This window comes from Microtus oregoni, unplaced genomic scaffold (genome assembly GCF_018167655.1).
Source record: "Microtus oregoni isolate MIOR12 unplaced genomic scaffold, Mior012 000005F_ref0000423, whole genome shotgun sequence".
NCBI lineage: Eukaryota > Metazoa > Chordata > Mammalia > Rodentia > Cricetidae > Microtus > Microtus oregoni.
This window is the reverse complement of record NW_024543064.1, coordinates 49,353,006-49,376,882: the sequence shown is the minus strand read 5'-3', so window position 1 is coordinate 49,376,882 and position 23,877 is coordinate 49,353,006. Positions and strand designations below refer to the sequence as shown.

The following is a 23,877-nucleotide window of genomic DNA, read 5'->3' as shown; positions in this document are numbered from 1 at the left end:
TAGAACCGCTGGGGCAAGGATCTTTCCTGTGGCCACCCTAGAGATTACATTGGGCTCCAGACACTAGCTTGGAAGTGAGGTGACAATGATTCGGACCAGTCACATGATTACAAAGCTGGGGTTCCCCGCAGGCCTCCAGGTGGTTGGGCGGACTGAAGACGACTAAGGAAGCAGTGGCATGGGAGGCGCAAGCACTGGGCCGGCCTTGAGCCGCCTTGATGACGTCAGGGACGGGGTCTAAGCAGCTGGTGGCTCCAGGGATCTGCATCCACTTTACTTGGCCAGGGGGTTCCTGAAGCACCTGCCGGCAAACTTTGTCTTGCTGCCCAGCTCTTCCTCGATTCTAAGAATCTGGTTGTACTTGGCCAGGCGCTCGGATCGGCAAGGGGCACCAGTCTTGATCTGCCCAGTGCAGAGCCCCACTACCAGGTCAGCGATGAAAGTATCCTCAGTCTCCCCAGAGCGATGGGACACCATGACGCCCCAACCATTGGACTGGGCCAGCTTACACGCCTGCAGAGACTCGGTCATGGAGCCAATCTGGTTCACTTTGAGCAGGAGGCAGTTGCAGGACTTCTCACTGACAGCCTTGGCAATCCTCTTAGGGTTGGTCACTGTGAGATCGTCCCCAACCACCTGGATATCTGAGCTGGCTGTGAACTTCTTCCAGGCTTCCCAGTCATCCTGGTCAAAGGGGTCCTCGATGGACACCACTGGATACTCCCGGATGAAGGACTTGTACAGGTCAGCCAGCTGGTCAGGGGTGATGTACCTGCTGGCGTCATCAGGAGACTTGAAGTCCAGGTCATTCTTCCCGGACCTGAAGAACTCAGAGGCGGCCACGTCCATGCCAATGACAACCTGTTCAGTGTAGCCAGCCTTTCCAATTGCGTTCTTCAGCAGCTCCAGAGCTTCTTTGTTCTCCAGGATGTTAGGCGCAAACCTGCCCTCGTCACCCACATTGGTGGCGTCCTTCCCATATTTCTCCTTGATGACATTCTTCAGGTTGTGATAAACCTCTGCTCCGATGCGCATGGCTTCGTGGAAACTGGTCGCCCCCACAGGGAGGATCATGAACTCCTGCATGGCCAGCTTGTTGCCAGCGTGAGACCCGCCGTTGATCACACTGAAAGCTGGGACTGGCAGGATGACTTCAGTGTTGCCAGCCAAGTCAGCGATGTGGCGGTAGAGGGACACCCCCTTTTCTGCAGCACCAGCTTTGCAGACAGCCAGGGACACTCCCAGGATGGCATTGGCACCGAATTTGGATTTATTCTCGGTGCCGTCCATCTCGATCATCAGCTTGTCGATCTTCTCCTGCTCCACCACATTCAGTTTCTTGCTAACCAGAGCAGGTGCGATAGTTTTATTGATGTGCTCAACAGTCTTTGAGACACCCTTCCCCAAGTAGCGGGTCTTATCATTGTCACGGAGTTCCAGGGCCTCATAGATGCCAGTGGAGGCACCGCTGGGCACGGCAGCCCGGAAGAGACCTTTTGAGGTGTAGAGATCAACCTCAACAGTGGGATTCCCACGGGAGTCAAAGATCTCTCGGGCGTGGACCTTGAGAATAGACATGGCTTGTTTCTGGCAGTCGGCGTGCCGTAGAGGAAGAGCGCAGAGGTTCCTGCACACACCCTGGAGAGCATTCAGGAGAGTCGTGCGCGCGACCTGGGAGCTCCCACTTGATGTTATTAATGTTGAGCCTTACTATGATGAAAGTTATATTTAAAAACATACAATTTTAGAGATGGTAATGTTAGTGCTGTTACTAAGCTTACTTCTGATCTTCAGCCTGGTAGGTTTGAAAGGGTGAATACCTTCTCAATAAACAACGCCTCGTTGCTAGGCATAGGAACTGAAAAGTTCGTCCATGAATTTTAATGAGAAACTAAATTGTGAAGAAATATAGATGGTTGGGAACTGGAGAGCTAGCTCAGCACTGGCTGCTCTTGCAGAGGACAGGGGTTGACATCCCAGCACCCACATGGCAGCTCAGAGCATCCGTAACTCCAGCTCCAGGGGCTCCAATTCCTTCTTCTGAGCGAGCTCTGCAGTTACCAGGCACACATGTGGTACATGTGTGCACTTGCAGGCACAGCACTCGTATCCGTGAAATAAAACAAATAAATCCTTTAAAAAAATTAAAAAATAGACAGGTAGTAAAGGACAATAATTCATTTAAATATTTAATGTGATGGAAAGGAGAGAGCCAGGGTGATGCTAAAGGTTGAGAGAGAGCTGAGGGAAGCTGTTCTGGGGATGTTATTTACTGTCTTAATGAGCCCGATGTCAATCATCAGCATACTACTATACATTAATATGAAAAAGCAACCTATGCAAATAAGTTTTATACTGTTTAGTGCTACTGTCCATATCTGAAAATAGTGTTGGTCTTATTTAACTAATGGTTTTATTAATTCTAAAATGTTAGTTAATTACAGTAGTTTTAGTTCATAAGATTACCATAACAGTCTTGTCTATAGCAGATATCAAACATGGATTTATTTATTTTATCTTCGGCGTATGAGTGTTTTGCCTGCATGTGCATGCAGTGTCCAAAGATTCCTGAAGGAGGGGTCTGATGCCCTGGACCTGGAGTCACAGAGGGTTGTAAGCTACAGTGTAGATCCTTCGCAAGAGCAGCCAGGGCTCTTAACTTCTGAGTCGCATGGAGGCGCGTCTTCAGCACCTAAAGTCAACTCTTACTCAGATGTAGAGAAAAGTGAAAGTATGCTATTTTTAGGAAAACGTATGGAACTAGAGGTCACAGTGTTAAGCAAAATAAGCCAGACTCAGAAATATAAATTTGCATGTTTCTTCTCCTGTGTGGAGCTTAGGTTAAAAACTACATAGAAATAGAAAGGTCAGTATTTGGGGTTTTGGAGGATAGTGGGAGTGAGGAACAAGGGAGAGTGATTTAAAAGGAGACACATATTGTGTGATTTCTTTCAGAAATCAAAATGTATATATACGCACACACGTATGTATGTATATATATGTATACATATATACATATATAAGACATGAAAGCAGAAGTGGGACTCTTTGGAGAGAGGGCCAAGGGGAAGAAAACAACACAAGTAACATAGAGGGATATGAGCAATATATACATGTATGAAAATGAAGTTTTCAGATTTCTACATGTCACATCCCTACCCAAAATGATCAATGGCAGATTTTTCTGCTAGTTATTAAAATAACAGACCAATTCTTTTGTTTAGTAATTAAAAAGGTAGCAAAAGATTAAAGGGATAAAAACCATACTTTCAGAAATTAATATTTGAAGTTTTTTTTATAGTTCAATACAAATGGAAAGCCCCGTGATAAGTTTTGTGAGCCACATTAATAAACCAGGATCTTTGAAAACCAGCCTTCTGTAAATGTATGTGGGGATTCTTATGCCACTATCTCACTTAATTAATTGTGTATGAATATTTACCTGCTTGTATTTATGTGTAACATGTATGTTTGATGCATGAAGAAGTTAGAGGAGGCATCAGATCCCTGGGAACTAGAGTTACAGACTGTTGAAAACTGTCGTGTGAATGCTGAGAACTGGATCCAAGCCCTCCACAAGAGCAGCCAGCACTCTTAACAGCCGAGCCATCTCTCTACAGCCCATATCTCTCTCATGGAAAATAAAGTAATAGGGGCTGGAGAGATAGCTCAGAGGTTAAGAGCACTGGCTGCTCTCCCAGAGGTCCTGAGTTCAATTCCCAGCAACCATGTGGTGGCTTACAACCATCTGTAATGAGATCTGGTGCCCTCTTCTGGCCTGCAGTCAGAACACTGTAGACATAATAAATAAATAAATTTAAAAAAAGAAAATAAAGTAATAAAATAAAAAGCAGGTGAAGTCATTCACACTGGTAATTCCAGCCTTTGTGAGGCCGAGGCAGGAGGATCTTGCATTTGATGGCAGCCTGAGCTAGACAGTGAGACAAAGAAAGCAGACTCCGTATGGAGACTCTTCAATGTCTATCCTCATTTTGTGAAGTAGATTGGTACTGCCAGGAGCAGAGAGATATGTCTCACTGTCATGAAAAGCCCCATTATTAAAACATTAAAGGGCCATATTCTGTAAGTCTCTAAAGCATTTAAAGATCACATATCTATCAATAATATATTTCTGTATGACCTTGAAAACATCCCTAACAAGACTACAAGTTTGATTGTTATAAGATGACTACTAGCCTTTATTTTTTATTATCCTAAATAGCTTTTAAGGACTAAAACTTTACATTTTTAAATGAGCTGCATAAGTATAATACCTTAAATAAGAAATAAAAACATATAATACAGTAAAACAAAGATAACCTTAAATTTGTATCACTATACAAAAAGCCATGCCAATGTAAAATATTTAAGATTAGTTGTTGTTTAAAACTAGATTCAAGGGCCGGGCGGTGGTGGCGCACGCCTTTAATCCCAGCACTCGGGAGGCAGAGGCAGGCGGATCTCTGTGAGTTCGAGACCAGCCTGGTCTACAGAGCTAGTTCCAGGACAGGCTCCAAAGCCACAGAGAAACCCTATCTCAAAAAACCAAAAAAAAAAAAAAAACTAGATTCAACAATCTACCTTTTTATCCCATCATTTCTACATTATATTCTCTTTTTTTTCTTTCAGAAAGAGATCCTTACATCTAGTCTCCTTTGTTCAGGTTTTTTTTGACCATGGCTAAGAACAACTTGTATGTAACTGACCCCTAAACAATGACAGACATCCATAGTACACCAAATGACCAAAACCAACTTACACCCCACTTCTTGGGAATGTGGTCACTGTGATTTCTAGACTACTTCCTGTTGTTTGGGGGCACTGTCATCTTTGGGGGACCCTGAAAAAAATTAGGATAATGGTTAAGTCCTGGCTAGAATAGTCTATGAGGCTGGACCATCTCAGCAGCTTTGAAGCTGTTCTGGATTCAGAACTCTGAGGAAGCTGCAGCAGAGGCACTATGAGAGCCTGGATCAGCTGGCTACCCATTTTCTTTGGTGCCTGGTCCCATTGCACTGAAAACATAAACTTTCAAAGTTAACATACATATCTGCAGTAACACACACATGGGCTATGTATTGTACACAAACCAGCCAAAGATGATCTTTTTTTAATTTTATGTTTGAACAGGTAAAATATATGCAACCTGTCTTGTCTTTCTTTTAGGTTTATTTCTTTATGTCTGTAGTCAGCATTTTCAGGGGGTCTCCCCCAATCAAACTTGATCCTCTTTAACCTTGAACGAATTCACAGCCTTTTGTTTTCTGTGGGAAAAAAAAGCATAACCTTTTCCCCAACATAATAATTTTTTGACTTTTATTTTGAAGTTAAGATATTTAAAAATATACAGGTTGGTTTAATTTAGTAATTTTCATAATATGATGTCTCTTAGCAGGTATTGTTTGCTCATCAGCAATTAAAAAATTTAAAGTCAATGCAACGCCATAAAGGATCCAGACCCCCTGTGCATTTTCATCTCTATATGACTTATTTTTATATCACTGTACTTCTCTCTTCAAAGACTTCACTTTATTATTTTTAAACTATCCATTTTTTCTATTACTGTCTATATCCTTTTTCTTTTTTCTTAAGATTACACACATTTTCAAATACACTGTAATGTGTTTAGAGGTTTTTTTTCTTGTTTGAATCTGCTTTGCTACATATCTGTAGTCTTTTCTGTCTGCATGAACAAAATTTTAAACCAATGTACAGCTCAGCTCATGTTGTGCTGACAGGGCTCATGCTGGCAGCTCAAGCCCGCAGGCAGCGGCCAGCAAATGTCTTTCTGTACCATGACCATGCTTGGCTCCATTTTTTGTGTGTTTGAAACTTTTTAAAAAGCTTTCTCAGATCTTAAGTGGAAATATGTGCCCCATGTTGGGCACCATTTGTTGATGAATATTTCTTTCAGCCGTCAGCTCACAAAAATCTACACAGAGGCTTAATATTAATTATGAAAGCTCTGCTGGTAACTTAGGCTTGTTCCTAACTAGCTCTTATAACTTAAATTAACCCATTTCTGGTAATTTATGTGCTGCCCCGTGATTCATGGCTTGTTACCTTTCCTGCATGTCTTGTTTCTTCTTGTCTGCTGGTAACTCCTGGCATCTCTGTCCTTCTTCTTCCCAATGTTCTCTCTGCCCTGAAAATCCTGTTTAGCTATTGACTATTTAGTTTTTTATTAAACCAACTACAGAGACATATATTTACTCAGTATATTGGAATATTCTATAACAGTAGATAAAGAGAAATAGGTTAATTTAAGTTAAAAGAGCTAGTCAGAAATGAACTAAGACCAAGCATTTAAAACCAGTAAGTCTCTATGTCATGGTTTGGGAGTTGGCTAGTGGCCCCATAGAAAAAGCCAGATACATCACTTGTAATTTTTTTACTACTACTTCCTGAACTATGGGAGTCCCACTCATAGCTACATGGCTTTATTTGTGGGTCTCCTATTCTGCTGGTCTCTGCATCTGTTTTTATGCCAATATCATGCGGCTTTTGTTCCTGTGGCTCTATGGTATAATTTGAAATTTAGTATCATGATGTCTCTGGGAATGCATATTTTTCCTTAGGATTGTTTTGTCTACTTGGGGGTCTTTGCACCTCCATGTCAATTTTAAGATTTGTTTCTAGTTTCGCAAAGAATATCAATGAGACATTGAATGGGATCATACTGAATCTCTAGATTGCTTTTGTTCATATGGAATTATTCACAATTTTCTATCTGTCCATGAACATGCGTGGTACTTTTATTTTCTAATGCCTTCTTCAACTTCTTTCTTCAGTATTCTAAAGTTTTCACTGTAGAAGTATTTAACTTTTTTGTTAGATCTTATTTATTATTTTGAGGTATACATGTCTGTGTGCATGCCAGGGGACACACATGGAGCTCAGAGGACAAGTTATGGACTAGTCCTAAGCTGATGCATTTTTATTCCTGAGTATTTCATTTTGTTCCCTGAGAGCTATTGTGAATGTGTTTTCCTGGTTCCTTCCTTAGCATGCCTCCTGCTATAGAAAACAGCAATTTATTTCTGCACATCAACTTTGTACCCTTCCACCTTATTGAAAGCCATTACTAGACTTAGGCGCTTGCAGATAGAATCTTTAGATATATGATCATACTGTCTACAAGTAGGAATAGCTTGCGTCCTATTTATTTATTTATTTATGATTTCTGCCTCCTCCCCGCCACCGCCTCCCATTTCCCTCCCCCTCCCCCGATCAAGTCCCCCTCCCTCATCAGCCCAAAGAGCAATCCGGGTTCCCTGACGTGTGGGAAGTCCAAGGACCACCCACCTCCATCCAGGTCTAGTAAGGTGAGCATCCAAACTGCCTAGGCTCCCCCAAAGCCAGTACATGCAGTAGGATAAAAACCCATTGCCATTGTTCTTGAGTTCTCAGTAGTCCTCATTGTCCGCTATATTCAGCAAGTCTGGTTTTATCCCATGAATAGTGTGTGTTCTTACTTTCTCATTTGAAGCCCTTTTCTTTCTCTCTCTTGCCTTATTAGTCTGGCAGAGAATTAAAGTCCTGGGTTGATAAGAGTTGAGAGCGTGAGCATCCTTATCTCATTCCTCATTTTAGAAGAAACACTTAGCTTTTCCAAGTTGATATTCTGTTGGTGATGTATTTGTTGCATGTAAACTATTATATTGAGGTCTGGTCCTTCTATTCTTTCTTTTCTTGAATGTATGCATATGTGTATGCATGTTCACATGTGTGTGTGTGAGAATGTACCTACTCATGTGTGCCCACATGTGTGGAGGCCTGAATTTGACATCTAGAGTCTTCTCATCCGCTCTCCATTTTATTTATTTAGGCAGGGTCTTTCACCAACCCCAGAGCTTTCCAGTATGACTAGTCTAGCTAGCCAGAGAAGTTCAAAAGGCAATCCTTGCCTTTTAGAAGGTAGATCAGCTAATAAAGAGTTATAATTTAACAAACGTTTAAGTGATTATTTGTTCAAAGTTATATACACTTTTTGTTTAACTTTCTAAGAGAAGAAGCTCTCATTTTTGTCCTTCCCCCTTGAAATTTCTCCTAGTTATCAAAACTAACCCTGCTTCAGGAACAGCTAATGGTGCGTTGTCCCTAATCTGCTGAACTGAAACCAACAGTCTGTCCAGTTTAACTCTTGTGTATATGGCAACTGGGTGAATTAGATAAAGACATTTGCAGGAAACTTGTGCCGAATGCTGCAGCCCTAGGAACCTCTAAAAAGCAGTCTGTTATGTAGTAATAGGAGCGGCGGGGCTGCTTCCCACCACCCGGCTAGCTTTATACTGGAAATAATTACACGGAAACTGTATTCTTTTAAACACTGCTTGGCCCTTTAGCTCTAGCCCTTACTGGCTAATTCTGATATCCCGATCAACCCATCTCTAATAATCTGTGAGAATCGGTCTTACCAGGAAGATTCTAGCCTAGTCCATCCTGGGTCGGAGCTTCATGGCATGTGTCTGCCTGGGAGCGGGGCATGGTGTCTCTGCTCCAGTGAGCAGAGCTGTCAAGTCTCAGCTCACTTCCTCTTCCTCCCAGCGTTCTGTTCTGTTTACTCCTCCCACCTATCTTCTAACCAATAAAATTGGCCAAGGCAGTTCCTTTATTAGCCAATGACCTTCCTCCATCACTGTTACATAAATTATGTCCTTTTAAACCTCTGTGCCATGTTCATTTACACAATTGATCATGGGAACTGCTTTAGAAATGTGTCTTCCAGAAATGCCGCGTATTTACAAAGCTTCCTTAACATCACTGTGAAGTGGGAGCAACTTAGTGTTTATTTCCTACAAACACCAATGAATCCCACTTCTCCCAACCATAGTTCATCAACCTTCCCATCAGATCATTGCTGGAAACGTTCTCTCCCACTGTGGTCCCCGTTTGGTGCATGAGTATGAAAAGCAGCAGACTGTTTTCCGTGATTATAGATTTTAAATATTTACTTGCTTGTGCTGCATAATTTAGCACACAGGAGTTGGAAAGCAGTTTCTATGGCAGCTGATTCCACGCCAGTGTTGGAGAATATAAGGCCCCTCCGTGGCTCCTATGTGGAACTGTAAAAACGAAAGGCATTCTCATTTCCTTTTCTAACCAATTAGTTTGTTTTACTATAAATCTGCAGAAAACCTATGCTTGCAGTATACACATAATAGATCATTGTTCTGTATAGCTACCATACAAACCCAAGCACTGATTCTAATGGCTTGTTAATATAGTATTCAGAAAAATTAAAAAAAACAGTCATTCTGGTAATACAAATTGATGGCTAATCTTGGTGGTCAGTTTGACTACATCTGGAATTAATTCAGACTAAAGCTTCTGGGCACTATAGTGAGGAATTTCCTTAATCAGATTATTTGAAGCAGCAAGACCCACTGTACGACTGGATCACAATTTCTGGTGGCAGTCTACATAAAAAGACACGGAAAAAGGAACTGCTTCATGTCCATTTGGCCCCACTTTCCCTGGCAAATTCATTTGTCCTGTTGCTGCCAGTACTGAATCCAGCCTCTTTGGGATTCCAATGAAGACAGCCCTCCAAGAATCTCCCAGGACTCCAGTGCTACACTGGGCTTGCTGAGACCTTCAGCCTCACGGATTTAGCAACTACTAGAGTCTTTGCCTTTCCAGCATGAGACTGCCATTGTTGCCCGGACTTCATTCAGTCTAATAAATCCCCTTCCTGTATATATTCATTCTATCAGTTCTGTTCCTTTAGAGAACCCTCATACAAGTCCCTACAGAAGTTATAAAAGGCCTCGGGATAGCTTGTGAGATACAGACATGCTACCTCCTCTAAGTCATCAGAAAGTGTTCGGCATCTCAAAATAGGAAATAAACTATCCAAGTAGATAAGGGAGCAGATACTTAGTTATCTATGCTAATAAATCTTCCATTGGTTGTCTTGCCACACCCCTCCAGTGATTATTTGACTGTCCCATGTAAATGGTGAATATATCAATCCAATAACTCCAGGTAGCTGTTTTCATGAGAAGAACATTTAAAATAATTTTCCCAGTGTCATAGTACAGGTCTCTTATTCCAGCACTAGAGGGCTGAGAAAAGATCACAAGTTCTGGGCGAGCTTGGTTGAATTGCGAGAGTCTGTCTTAAAACCAAACATTATCGAATTATAATCGTGTAACACAGTTAAAAACAGAACATATTTTGTATGTTTTCCCTTCTTTCTCTTGCGGTCCAGCTATTGGCTAGCAAAGACCCCCCCCCCCCTCCCTTCTAGTTCCTACTCTTATTTCTTTTGCATTGCTCCAACAGTCTGCGTTACTGAAAACGACATATTAGTAGAATTACATTTTGTCATTATTTGGTATTTCTCTCCACATTTCTTAAGAGCAAGATCCTGTATTTCAATCCCTGACAAGAATCTGAAAGTGAAAACAACGCACACGTCCCTAGATGCTCCACCAGGATATAATCTGCACCTCTAACCACAATTTGCCTTGGTGTAGAGATCTGAGTATTTTTATCCAAGAAGGTTTGGTCATAAGGACCCAGAGCTCTATGCATGCTGGATCTTGTAGTCCCGAGGCCGCAGACGCTCGCGGTGCGCGACAGCTGGTAGCTTAAATACAGCAGTTACAGCTGTGGGGGACAGCTGTAGATCCTAACACGGGGCTGCCGCTCACAGATGCACAACTCTGAGCCCTGAGCTTGCAGCCCGGGTACTTAGAGCCTGGGACAAGGCTGCCGGCAGGATCGCGGCCTGCGGAGGCGTCGGCGTCCAGTACTACGGTGGCCGCACAGGGCCCTGCCCGGTACGTCCCGCGGAGCATACGCGCTGCTCGCCGGCTGCTGGAGCCGGAGCGTGCCCTGGTGTGGGAACTCCTGTGCAGCTGTACTGTTATCCAGTCCTGTGTCGCCGAGGAGTCGGCTTGAGTCTGGCGGAGTGGAGAAGGTTGGAGCTTGGTATTTGTAGTCTCCGAATGGCTTGTTCTCCGGGGCCCTGCCCGTGGTGCAGACCCTGGCCAACTAACTGTCTGGGTTCCTGGAGGGTGTTGGAGCTTCTTTCGATTCTTCTTTCTCTTGCGGGTCATCTCCCAGTTCCCCCTCGCTCTTTGAACTGTAAGCCTTCCACTGGCCAGCTGTTCTGTCCTTCTTGGCCAGACCAGGAGCTGTTTTATTCCCTAGCCACCTCATCCCACTGACTCTTCCTTAAAGCCACTGGTCTTACTTCCCCATTTTCTTTCCATTTAAAAGAAAAAAGTGCGAGTGTGAAATGTTAGATCTCAATCTGCCCGTCTATAGCCCCATTACCCCTTTGGGGGTGTTTGTAACTCCGATCTGTACCACTCTCTGCTGACTTCACTAGTTTGGCGTTTCTCACTCTCACACGAGGCTTTTTGAAGTTGGTAACTCACTATACCAATCTTCTAGGTGATGACTCGCTCACCATGACTTTGCTTGAGTTTATGTTTCTCAGGGTTTCTTTGTCTTACATTTTTGTTTCTTAGTGATTGCTTTCCCACATGGAGTTCATTGCTTCCTTGGAGTTAAGAATACATCGCCTTATGGCTTTTTAATATTTGAATTACTTAGGTGGGGATTTTCTTCTGTTTACCGTTTCTGACCCGGCATTCCCTTGCAGTTTTGGATTAATTTTGTGTCACCTGACATAAAGGAGTGATCTTTCCTGCCAGCTGCTTGTAATTTATAGTTTATGAGTCTTGGAAAGTACCCAGAGGGGCTGGAAAGACTTTTGAAATGTATAGTCTCTGTATTTTCTGAGTTTCAAATTTTAAAGCCCAGACAGGGAAGAGTCCTAATTAGTCCAATGTCAATAGCTAATTGACTGGTTCACCTGCCGTAAGATTTTGAGAACTGAAGTTAAAAACTGGGCAATGTGAGGGACTGTATAATTTAGTAAAAAGAGGCTAGAGGCCACTTAATTGATGCTGTTTCTATAAAATGGGATGCATACATATTTAAAAAGAATATTTTTTATTTCTTTGTGTGTTTTCTACATGTGTCTGTTCACCATGTGTATGCCTGGTGCCCCTTTAAGTCAGAAGAGGGCGTCAGAACCCTTGGGACTGGAGTTACAGATGGTTGTGAGCCCCCATGTGGGTGCTGGGAATCCAACTGAGGTCCTCTACAAGAATAGCCAGTGCTCTTAGCCACTGAGCCAACTCTCTAGCTTGGATGAAGATGTACTGAAAACTGTTTGGAAGCTTTTCTTGTTCTGTGTAGTCTGATAGCTTGGGTCAACATTTTTGTATTGCTATGTGCTAATGCTACCCAGATATTTTGTCTCTTGTTTTCTGGGAACCCTGCAATTTAAGTGACTTTTGCGGCTCCCCTTATAATTACTGTGTTACAGAATTTCTGATAGGTAGTTTTCTTTCTTTTTGAAAAACAGTCTCACCATGCTGCCTGGGCTGGCTCCTCCATCTGTCTTCCCATTTCAGGGTCAGAGTGCTGGGTTTAGAGGCGTATGTCCTGTGTCATTCTTTAAGGGATACAATATGTAACTATCAGCAAAATTGAAACATACCCTTCCAGGTTGGGAATATTCCTAATTAATCTGAAATGTTTTCGGCTATGGTTAAGACTATAAATGTATAATATTTTAGAATTGGCGCATGCCTATAATTCCAGTGCTCAGAAGGCTGATGCAGGAGGAGTTCTGTAAGTTTGAGGCCAGGCTAGGGTGCCTAAGTTTGTTCTAGGTCAGCTTGGGCCATACAGTGGGTCTGTCCCAAAAAACATAACAAACAAAAAAATCCTAAACCACCCAACAAACATATGACCTCTTCAGACAAACAAAACCCAACATTTTTATTTTCAGAATTAATTATTCATGGAATTCTTTATTGGAAAAAAAGGTAAGAAGTTACATAACTATTATATATATATTTTTTTTTCTGAGAGTTTTGAGTTTCAAGATGACCTTTTCCTGAGATTTTAGTCATTTCCTACGCATTTATTGGATTCTTCCTGTTTAAAGAAATCATGGCATTTGTTGATCAGAACGCCCTGCTTTCAGGACTCATCTCTGTACTATATAATTTCAAAACATCGTCTCCACATTATGTGAACTCAGTGAGCAGTTATTATTGATATTTTTGCAAATGAGGACACTAACACTCGGAGAGTTTAAGTCCAGTTCTTTTTGATGCTTCCTGATACACTAAAGGGGCAAAGATTTGTTCTTTATCTTGGAGTGCATAGAGCGTTAACTCGGTAAATATGTGCAAAGCAGCCATTTTATATCTGCCCATATCTATCTATTTTATACCTATTCATCTGTGCTTATCATCTATCATCTATCTGTACTTCCATGTACCTATTTTATATGTGTTTATCGTCTGCCTATCACCTATCACCGCCTGATGTGATTTCCTCTGTACCTTCTATGGTGTGAGGAAAGCAGTTCCAGGGGGAAGCACAAAGTGAACCACAGGTTCCTGAAGCTGAACTGTGGAGGCTCAGGATTAGGAAGACACTCGTGGACGGTTCTGTGTGGGCAGAGTAGTGCTCTTAGCAGGTATACAATGCCTGCGTTGGAAGAAAAGCTTTTGGCTGAACCGATGGTCACTTCAGACTGAAGCAACTGAGTTTCATAGATCCTGAGTTTAAGAATGGAAGGGGTTTGAGCGCCGTTAGTGAAGGAACCCTTGGCAGGTTTTTGCTATGATCTGTGGTGTGGGCTCATAGCTTAGAGAGCTGTTAGGTTTGAAGGAAGCAGAGCAGGTAGATGACCTGTAGATACACCTGTCTTTTTTTTTTTTAATCAAATCATAGGATTAAAAACCTTTCAAAATTCACTACTATCTTATGAGTTACTGCCAGTTAAACAGGCCAAAATTGTCAACTATATGATGTATTTCAGTTTCAGAGTAAGTTGCAAAATTCTGTTAATAGAATTTATGTCAGTAGGTACTCCTCATGTTGCCAATTGAGTCTTATAACTAATTTTTATTTTTAGGATTGTTTATGAGTCCATTTGTAATCTTTACCTCACGTGTAACTTTTATTTGTTAACTAGGGATTCCTGTAGGTCCCACAGATAAAGTAGCGAGTGTCCTTGTCAGGGTTTCTGTTGCTGTGATGAAATACCATGACCAAAAGCAATATTGGAGGAAAGGGTTTGCGTGGCTTACACATCTACATTGTAGTTCATCATTAAAGGAAGTCAGGACAGGGACTCAAACAGGGCAGGAGCCTAAAGGCAGGAACTGATGCAGATGCAGAGGGATGCAGGTGGCTTGCTCATCATGACTTGCTCAGCCTGCTGTCTTTTAAAACCCAGGACGACAGCCAGGGATGGCACAACCCGCAAAGGGCTAGGCCCTCCTCCCTTGATCTCTAATTAAGAAATGACCTACAGCTGGATTTTATGGAGGGCATTTTCTCAATTGAGATTCCCTCCTTTCAGGTAGCTCTAGCTTGTATCAAGTTGTCATCAAACCAGCCAGCACAGGGAGTAAAACAGTCCATTACAGTAGACTTTTCTGTGTACTAGAGAAGGCAGATCTATAGCAGGTAGTCAAATTTGAAGTCAGCTGTGTCAAATGCTATTACAAAAGGACTTGATGCTCTTTTTTTCCGAGGAAGAAATGTAGAGGGGAAGAGTGAAGCCGGGAGAGTGGTAGAACCCAACATGTGGGGTGAGACTGTTTGGAGGAGGTGGCGGTAGAGGCAGAAGTGGACGGAAGTGAGAGGCGAGGGAGAAGATGCGACCACCCAGGTAGTTAAGAGACAAAGGTCTTATAGCTGGATGGGTTGTGCTGCATGCTTTGAGACAGAGAACATTTAAAGATCAGGTTTCCAGGGCTAAACCTTTTTATTAGTATTTTTGTTGTGGCAGTGCTAGTAAAGATTAATTTTCATTATTAATTATGTTATTAATTTATAATTAATTTATATTAATATATAAAATTTATATTTTTCTTGTGTATCATTACTTTAATGTGTGTGTGTTTGTATATAAGACAGTATGTCATTATGTAGTCAGGCCTGGAACTCACTGTGTAGACCAGAATGGCCTCAAACCCATGGAGATCCACCTGCCTCTGCCTCTTGAGTTCCTTATATTTGAATAATGGACTATCACTCAGATTCTTTCGGTGGGTTTTTATTCTTGAATGCAGAGGGGTGGAGCTGTAAGTGAGAGCATCTGAAAATGTGTTGGCATCTCTTCTGAGTCTACATGTGACTATGAAACTGTTCACGACAGTGTAGCTGAGTGTGGCGGTGTGAATGGAAATGATCTCTCCCGTAGGCTCCTAGAAAGCGGCATCATTTGAAAGGAGTAGGACGTGTGGCCTTTAGAGTAGCTGTGGCCTTGTTGGAGGAAGTGTGTCATTGGGGGTGGGCTTTGAGACTTCAAATGCTCAAGCCAGGACCAGTGTTTCCCTCTCTGCCTGTTGCCTGTGGATCCAAATGTAGAACTCGCAGCTACCTCTCTCTCCGGCACCACGTCTGCCCGTGTGCCGTCATGCTTCCTACCATGATGATAATGTATAAAACCTCTGGATGTAAACCGGCCCCGATATATAATGTTTCCCTTTACAAAAGTTGCGTGGTCATGGTGTTTCTTTATAGCAATAAAACCCTAATTAAGACACTGAGTGATACTTTATTAAATAACATTTTAGTTTTTTTGTTTTGTTTTGTTTTTTTTTTTTTTTTTTTGGCTCGAGATTTGGCAGTAAATAGGGCATCTGGCTAAATTCTAACTTTGCTTACTTGGCTCCTATATTAATACAAATGTACATAGAGGAATGCAGACATTCTACTTTCCTTTGGCTTCCCTCACTTGTGTGATTTCTGATGGGTACTGAGTCAGTACAGTCAGTTTAGATTTCGTATTTCACAGTGGTAATAATTAGAGTCTATGACCAAGTAGCTGGACTCTGAAGTCAGGACGTCTGAATTCAGGGTGCCTTGTTACTTTCTGGAATACAGACACACAGAGTTGTGCAAAGCAACGTAGACTCTGAGAATGGGAGAACTCACTTTATCCTTGTCAGGAGGATCAGAAGAGACAGTGCGCGTGCGCAGGCTCCCCAGCGTCCCTCCGTGGTGCGAAGTTCCCGTGACTGTAGTTAGGAAGCGGACTCTGAGGTCATCTGACTTGGGTAACAGTGCTTTAGTTGTATTGCCTGATAGCTGTGTTTGGTTTGGGAGAAAACATCATCTAGCTTAGCTTGTTGTGGTCGTTGTGGTCCCGGGATGAGTTAGCACAGAGTCCTCAGGCGAGTCTGGGAGACTCCAGGTGGATCAGAACACACACAGAGTTAGTTGGCAGTGGTTACTTATCAGTTGTTAGAATTATCACTTCTTTCTTTAATCTTAGTGAACTTTAGAATGTTGCATTCCTGTTAGCCTGTACGGGTAGAGGAGGAAGTAGTTAAGCTGCTCTGAGGTCAACTGCTCTCTGGTCAGTTTCCACCTTTTCTTCCAGCCCAAACTTAGATCGCTAGCCCTCAGCACTAGCCCTCGTTTGAGCTTCTGTTGGTTACTGTGGATGCGCTCTAAACACACATAGACACCTTTTTCTTACTGAGCTAGTTGAAGGTAAGATGAAGCCGTTGTGACGCATCGCTCCAAGTACTTCCTCATGCAGGTTTTAATCATTAGCTCGTTTTCCCACAACCACGCCACCATTAGTATACTATAGTACTTTAACGTTTCTGTTTGCATTTAATAATTGCTCCGTGAGGTGATTCTTGGAAGCCGTGTGGCTGTTCTATTGCCTGGCTGTTTTGTATGGTTTGGTAGCCATTCACAGTTCTTGCCCGAGTCAGTCTTTGTGCTGCTGTCTGTCTCGGCAGTATTTCTGTCTGTTAGTCCCTTTCGTTCTCTGGCATCCTCTTAAAGGAGACATTTCCCATCCTGGTGACAGCCTGTCTTTCCCTCACTGTCCTTTAGTGTGTAGTCTTCAGCCACAGCAGCCTACTGAATGCTGGGATTGTAGTCAAGGGATGCCACACTCTGCGTTCTTCCTTTTTTTCCTCAGTACTATGTACCTAAGAATTCTTAATTTTTATTTTTTTTTCTGTGTGTTATAATATGCTACCATCATTCTCCTTTTAGATGAACTTATTTTTTAATTTTATGTGTATAGGTGTTTTGCTTGCATGTCTGTCTTTGTCCTTGTGCATGCAGTGTCCTTCACGGCCAGAAGAGAGTGTGAGGTCCTGACACTGCAGTCACAGGTGGTTGTGAGCCACCATGTAGGTGATGGGAATCCAGCCTGGTCCTCTGGAAGAGCAATCAGTGCTCTTAAACAACCAGCCGTCTCTCTAGCCCCATCATCCTTTTGTTTTGTGTTCTTTTGATGATAAGTTATCTCAGGTTGGTCAGTGGTGATCGCTCAGCTGGTTCCTCTTTCCCATGGGTATTCCCATCAGTTGTTGAGTGCTTTCCCATACATCCCTGCTGTGAGACGCTCAGTGCTCATTTGGTACAGTGTCTGCTGGAGATCTGAATCAGCCATTTCACCCTACAGCCTGCTTTGTTTACTGTGAGATGATGCTTAGGAACCAAGACCTAGGCAAGACCTACTGGGTATTTTTGTTTCTAAACATTTTAAGTAGGTCCTACCCAGCCACCCATGTGTGCTTTTAAGAAAAGAAACCATATCAAAGAACACTTTCTGTTCAAGCTCAGCGTTGAAGGGTTCTCTTCACGTCTCCAATTCATCTCTTTCTCTATTTTTTTTAACCACAGGGAGAATTGAGATTCTCAACCATATCAACATATCTACTTACCCATTCTATCCTATAACACACACAAGCTTTTAAGATTACTAGTTCTTGCCGGGCGGTGGTGGCGCACGCCTTTAATCCCAGCACTCGGGAGGCAGAGGCAGGCGGATCTCTGTGAGTTCAAGACCAGCCTGGTCTACAAGAGCTAGTTCCAGGACAGGCTCCAAAACCACAGAGAAACCCTGTCTCGAAAAACCAAAAAAAAAGATTACTAGTTCTTAATTGTGCCCAACAACAAATCTACCAGATAAAAATTACTTGGCCATTTTACAGCCTTAGAGTATATTTCACTAAAGATATTGTATTCAAAATTATTTGAAATACTTTTTTCCCCATGTGGTTATGTTATCAATTTAGCAAACTACTTTTTAATAGATTATAAAATCAGTCAGCCATAAAACTACTATAGTAGACATGATAATGTAAACCTTGTCATAGTGTGTAGTTTCAGAGAACTCGGGCTTATGTCTGCTGAAGAATGTGTAGTTTACAGGTTTTTTCTTTTTAACCTTTGTAAGGGTTAAAGGTTGTGGGTATATTTTCCAACTGCTGTAATATTATTTAAAATTAAGAATGACTAAAAAATAAACCAAAACCCAAAAAACCCAGACAATTTCTGTTTGTAAGTCAGAGTGATTGTGTTGGTGTCTGTTGTAAACAGTGCTCTTCTTTGGGGTGGTGATCTAACTTAGCCATTACTCTTTCAACAATAGATACAATTGTTGAGAACACTAACTAGTTTCTGAGTGTTCTCTGTAGTGTTCCCTGCATTATGTTCAGAATAGAAAGATGCATTTGTGTGTCCTTGGTCTTTGTGTCTGAACAGCACAGTTGTAACTGTGTTGGCCTTGTAATACCGTTTGTGTGTAACGCCCTCACCGGGAAGGGGAACTAAGCTTCACCTGTCATACTTTGTATCTGTGTTGTGATACATGACTGTTCAGTGGTGTGCCGTTAGCATATAAGGTGGATGAAGGCAGGGACTGAGTTTCATGGCTTGCTTTAGCTCTCTTAGTGCCTTGGAGAAGGAGCATGATATTTTGTGTTTAAATGGTACATAGTTACTACCTTTAACGCCGGTAAAGTTTTTCTTGGCAAAAGTGACTAATGAAAGTTGACTAGGGAAAGAGTTTAACCACTCTTGTTACAAACTTCAAACTCACTGTCTAATTTCACTTTAAAAACTCCTCCCTCCCTCCCTCCCTCCCTCCCTCCCTCCCTTTTGGGGATAGGTATTTTGCCTGCATGTGTTTCTGTGTACCACATGTATGCCTGGCCTATGGAGGTCGAAATATGGTGTTGGATCCCTGGGATTAGAGTTACAGATGGTTGTGAGCTGCCATGTGGGTCCTCTGCAAGAGCAGGCAGTGCTCTTAACCCTTGAGCCCTGTCCAGTCCCTCACTAGATTTTGTTTTTAATTTAGCTTCTCCATTTAGTTTCCTTGTTTCTGTTGATGTGACCATTGTCCTCCTAGATGCCACATTTCAAACTACTGAATTATTTAGGACTCTATCTTGTGTGCGTATACCTGCGTGACACGTTCTTGCCATGTTGCCGATCCCACTGTTTGAGCTTTCTGCAGGTATCCCCTTTCCAAGCCCTTACCAGTACCATGGTAAGGTCCTCATTATTGCTCATCTATTATTATTGCTAGTTTATATGGAAAAGAGAAGACTGGAGGGGATTAGAGAGATGTTTTAAAATATCTTCTGGGGGCCAGGTGTGGAGGCCTATACTATTAGTTCTATCACTGGGGGGCAGAGGTAGGTGCAAATCTTGTGAGCTGGAGGCCAGTCTGGTCTGCATATCGAGTTTCAGGACAGCCAGGATTACATAGAGAGACCCTGTCTCAAAAAACCAGCACCAGCACCACCACCAACAGCAAAAAAGCCCAAACCAAACAAAAACAATAACAACCCAAAGCATGTACATACACACACACACACACACACACACACACACACGCACACACACACACACACACACACACACGCACGCATGCATGCGTGCACATATACATGCACACAACACATGCACGCACACATGCACACCAGATGGGATTTAAAATTAAAGGATTAGTTTCTAAGCACCAAGCACAGCTGGTTATTGGAAATCATAGGGAAGAATTTTGGTTCCGTATCACAGGGCTTCTGGAGGTTGAACGGAAGTTCTCTTCCTTGCCAGGCTTTATGGATGGAACCATCTTCCCAGCCCTTCATATACCATCTTTTCAAGGAAATGTAGTTGTTAAACATGAGCACATACCCAGAAGTTAACATGGATTCTCCAGAACAGTTCCCCGGAGAATGAACAGTTTAAAACATTATCAGGCTTTTAAAGTTCTAACTGGTACTTTGGGCTTACCACAGTACTGACACCCTTGTTCTGGAAGTGTCCAGCTAGAGGCTGAGGAAGTGTGGTTGGCAAGAGTGTTGCAAAAGAGCTCTCATCCTGTGGGTTCAGGCTGGGTCCTTGATTAGGGTAATGGTTTGTGATGGGCATGTGTGAACCAGAGCGCAGATTGGGGTTTTCGCAATTTGGATGGAATCTATTTAAAACCCTTTTTACTTCCACATTTTCTTCTATGACTCCTCTCTATCAAACATTGTTGGTTAAGAGAAGTCACTGATGGTTTGGAGTGTATCGTACAGGACACACAGGTCCAGTGATCAAGATCTACTCATGATTTTAATGCCGCCTGGTTAGTAGATGTTCTGTAATTCCTTTTCAGTCTGGAGAGTCAAGTAAGCTTCAGTTCTTACAATGTTAATTTTTGTGTATAGACTCAATATTTAACAGCTTGGCACATTTCACTTAAAAGTATGAAATCTCTATATATTTTTGGTTGACTTGAATTGATCAGAAGCTACTGAGATATAACATTTATCAAAATGTAGTAAATAATATATATATTATACATATATTAGAGTATTATATATATATGTATATATATATATATATTAGAGATAAAATCAAGACAATACAGGTGCTATCTAGATAGTCCAGATATTAACCCCTTTAAAAGTCTTTATTTTATGTGTATATGTGTGTCTGCTTGTTTGTATGTGTACCACATGCATGCGCCTGAAGAAGCCAGGAGAGGGTGTTGGATCCTCTGGAACTTGAGTGACAGGTGGTTGTGAGCTTCCCAGTATGGGTGCTGGGAGCTAAACTTGGGTCCTCTGCGAGAACATCAAGTACTCTTAATCACCGAGCTATCTCTTCAACCTCCTCAATAGTAATTCTTACAACAGTCGTCAAATAATCATGAGGTTCATTTAACCCTTGAGGCCCATGCAGGGTGGTTATGGTGATGGTTTACACAGCCTGTGAGATGTAATGTACCACTCAACACAGCTGTGCACTTGGGTCACAAGGCAGGTATGAAGGAAATGTGTGTCTGCCCGGTACTTAGACTCCTCTCTAGCTTTTGGTTTTAAGATAATGTTTGAGTGTTCCATTTTATTTAGGGCATCATTATGAAATAACTGTGTATCAACATACTGTTTTTAAGTGGAGAATATGACCCTGAGGAGCCTTCAAAATGTTTAGGAGCATTCTTGGGGCAAAACTATTATACCGTTCTTTTTGCTCTTGGTCCTCCATTGTTTTCTAGCCTTGTTCAGAGAATACATGTCCTCCCTGACTTGTGTCCCTGTTTGTGTTGGAATTGTTTTTCTTTCTTTGTCTTAGTGCCCTCAGCTTGACCAGGAGCTCTAAGAGGAGACAGCCAGTGTAACTGTTAGCACCCCGGCCTCTTTTATGCTAAGTGTGCCGGATTCCCCGATGGTATTTAAGGAGGGTTTGCATTTTCTAGAGTATAAGTTTAGTGCATGACAATAAATGAGTGGCAGGCGGAGGAGGGAGCAGAAGTGAGTGCAGCGCATGAATATAGAGCTGACATGGAGAGATATTAGCGAGCATAGGTGATCGCTGATAAGGGACTGATTTTTTTTTTAAATATTTATTTATTATGTATACAATATTCTGTCTGTATGCCTGAAGGCCAGATGAGGGCGCCAGACGTCTTTACAGATGGTTGTGAGCCACCATGTGGTTGCTGGGAATTGAACTCAGGACCTTTGGAAGAGCAGGCAATGCTCTTAACCACTGAGCCATCTCTCCAGCCCCAAGGGACTGATTTTTAATAAAAATATAGGCATGTAGGGACTAAAGAGAGGGCGCGAGAGTTAAAGTATGTCCTGATCTCTCAGAGGACTCACGGACAGCCCCACCACCTACACTGGAGAGCTCACAATTGCCTGAAACTCCAGCTGCAGGAGGATCTGATGCCTCTGGCCTCCACCGGCTCTCACTCTGCACATATGTGTGTGCACACTCCCCATTCCCTGCAGAATAATTAAAATAAAACAGCTTTAAGTGCAAGCATACGAAGGGTGATAATGAATGAAAAACTTAGAGTAGACTTTACTATTCATTTTATTTACTGGCGTAGCAAAAAGCACGTAAAATTCAAGCTGAGAGCTGGTGAGGTGGAAACCCGATCTGAGTGATCCCAGAGCCCACCAAGAACTGACTCCCCAAAGTCCTCCTGGGACCTCCCCCTACACAGTGCATCCCCTTACCTCTCCCTCTCTCCTCTCCTTGTCTCCTTCTCCTTCCCCACAATATTAATAAGTAAAATTTAAGAATTCTGAAGCAATTTTTCTATTTCATTTTTCTACAGAATACCAGTTAAGGAAGGAATCCAGGCATATGCATTTGTACACCGTGACCAAGATCTGTTTTGTATTGTCTTTCCCTATGATTCTGTCTGCAGCATTCTGCCTTAAATCCTCAGTGGATAAAATATTCCATCTATTGCTGGATGGGAGACCTGAATACCTTCACCTGGTCTTCAAGGACCTTGACTTGAATAACCCTTTTACTTATTAGTTTGTAATTTATAACTATCCTAATTCGTAGTTACGGACAGAAAGATTACTCTGAAAAAGACCATTTTCCGGAAGAACTCTGCTTAGTCATCACTCCGCGTTACACATCATTAACAGTAACGTTTAAGAGTGAACTCCATCTCGCTCGCCCCCTTAATCTGTATTCACTGAAGTACAGTCCGAGTTCTCTCCTTTTTCATGTGATTATCCTCTAATTGAAAATGGAATTGTCACCAGGTGTGGTGGCATGTCTTTCATCCCAGTACTGGGAAGCAGGGACAGGTAGATCTCTGTGAGTTTGAGGATAGCCGGGCTACATAAGAGAGAGTCTGTTTCCAAACAAACAAGCAAACAGACAAACATGCCTAAAAAAACAACAAAAGGATCTGTCAGAATGTAAGTAGTGAGCAGATATGTAGAGAGGATGGATCAGTTGTAGCAGGTATTAAAGATATCTATTTGAAAAAGGATTTACTGATAACCATACCATTTAAACTCTAAAAAACAGACAAACAAAAAAGAAAGAAACCATGCTTCTAAGAAGAAATCTGGTAGTTTGAGGTTTGTTATGTTGATGTTTTTCCATGCTGAATTTGCATAAAATAAAAGTCGGTCTGATCATAGGGCCAGTCAGGCCCGGAGGTTTAGATACTAGGGGGATTGAAATACACTGGGAAATGGCTATTACCTAGACCCTCTAAGCCAATGGAATAATTTTCCTCTTCTTTAAATCAAGGTTTGCTGAGTAGTCCAGTACAGCAGGTTTTCCAGATGACCAGGACCAAATCATGGCATGGAGACTTCTTATTGGTTATGAATGCTCAGCCTTAGCTTAGGCTTGTCCCACTAACTCCTAGAAATTATTTTAACCTGTTTCTCTTTATCTGTGTTCTACCTTAGGCTTTTCACCTTTCTTTCCTTCTGTAGGTACTACTGCCCTGCTTACTCTGTATCTGTCTGTCTGGCGGTTGCCTGGCTGGCTGGTCTCCCTCTCTTTCTCCCTTGTTTTTGCTAGAACCTAGATTCCTCCTCTTACTTAATTCTCTCTGCCTGCCAGTCCCGCCCATCCCTCTACTGCCTAGCTATTGGCTGTTTAGCTTTTTATTAGACCAATCAGGTACCTTAGGCAGGCAAGGTAAAACAGCACCATATCTTTACATAGTTAAACAAATATTCCACACCATGGTTATTATGAATAAAACTGGTATGAACTCAATTGAGCAAGTGTCCTTGGGTA

The 23,877-nt window shown here is 42.2% G+C and overlaps 2 protein-coding genes across 4 annotated transcripts in view; one reads left to right on the top strand and one right to left on the bottom strand.

Annotated features, from left to right (window-relative positions):
• Positions 1–273: 273 nt before the first annotated feature.
• LOC121448204 (alpha-enolase-like) lies at positions 274–1,593 on the bottom strand. 2 transcript variants are annotated; one of them, XM_041652018.1, is made up of 2 exons: positions 1,396–1,593; positions 274–1,275 (listed from the first exon to the last, which is right to left on the bottom strand). In XM_041652018.1, the coding sequence occupies exons 1-2, from the start codon at positions 1,576–1,578 to the stop codon at positions 274–276; spliced, it is 1,185 nt and encodes a 394-aa protein (XP_041507952.1). In that variant the 5' UTR covers positions 1,579–1,593. The 2 variants fall into 2 exon arrangements, with proteins under 2 accessions (XP_041507952.1, XP_041507951.1); XM_041652017.1 differs by having other exon boundaries at positions 274–1,593.
• Positions 1,594–10,670: 9,077 nt separating this feature from the next.
• Positions 10,671–23,877, top strand: part of Atg4c (autophagy related 4C cysteine peptidase) — a 67,215-nt gene continuing 54,008 nt past the window's right edge. Inside the window, exon 1 of one of the 2 annotated variants that reach the window (XM_041652057.1) lies at positions 10,671–10,787. The gene's annotated coding sequence lies outside the window, so the exon portion shown is untranslated. The other variant, XM_041652056.1, reaches the window with a different exon arrangement.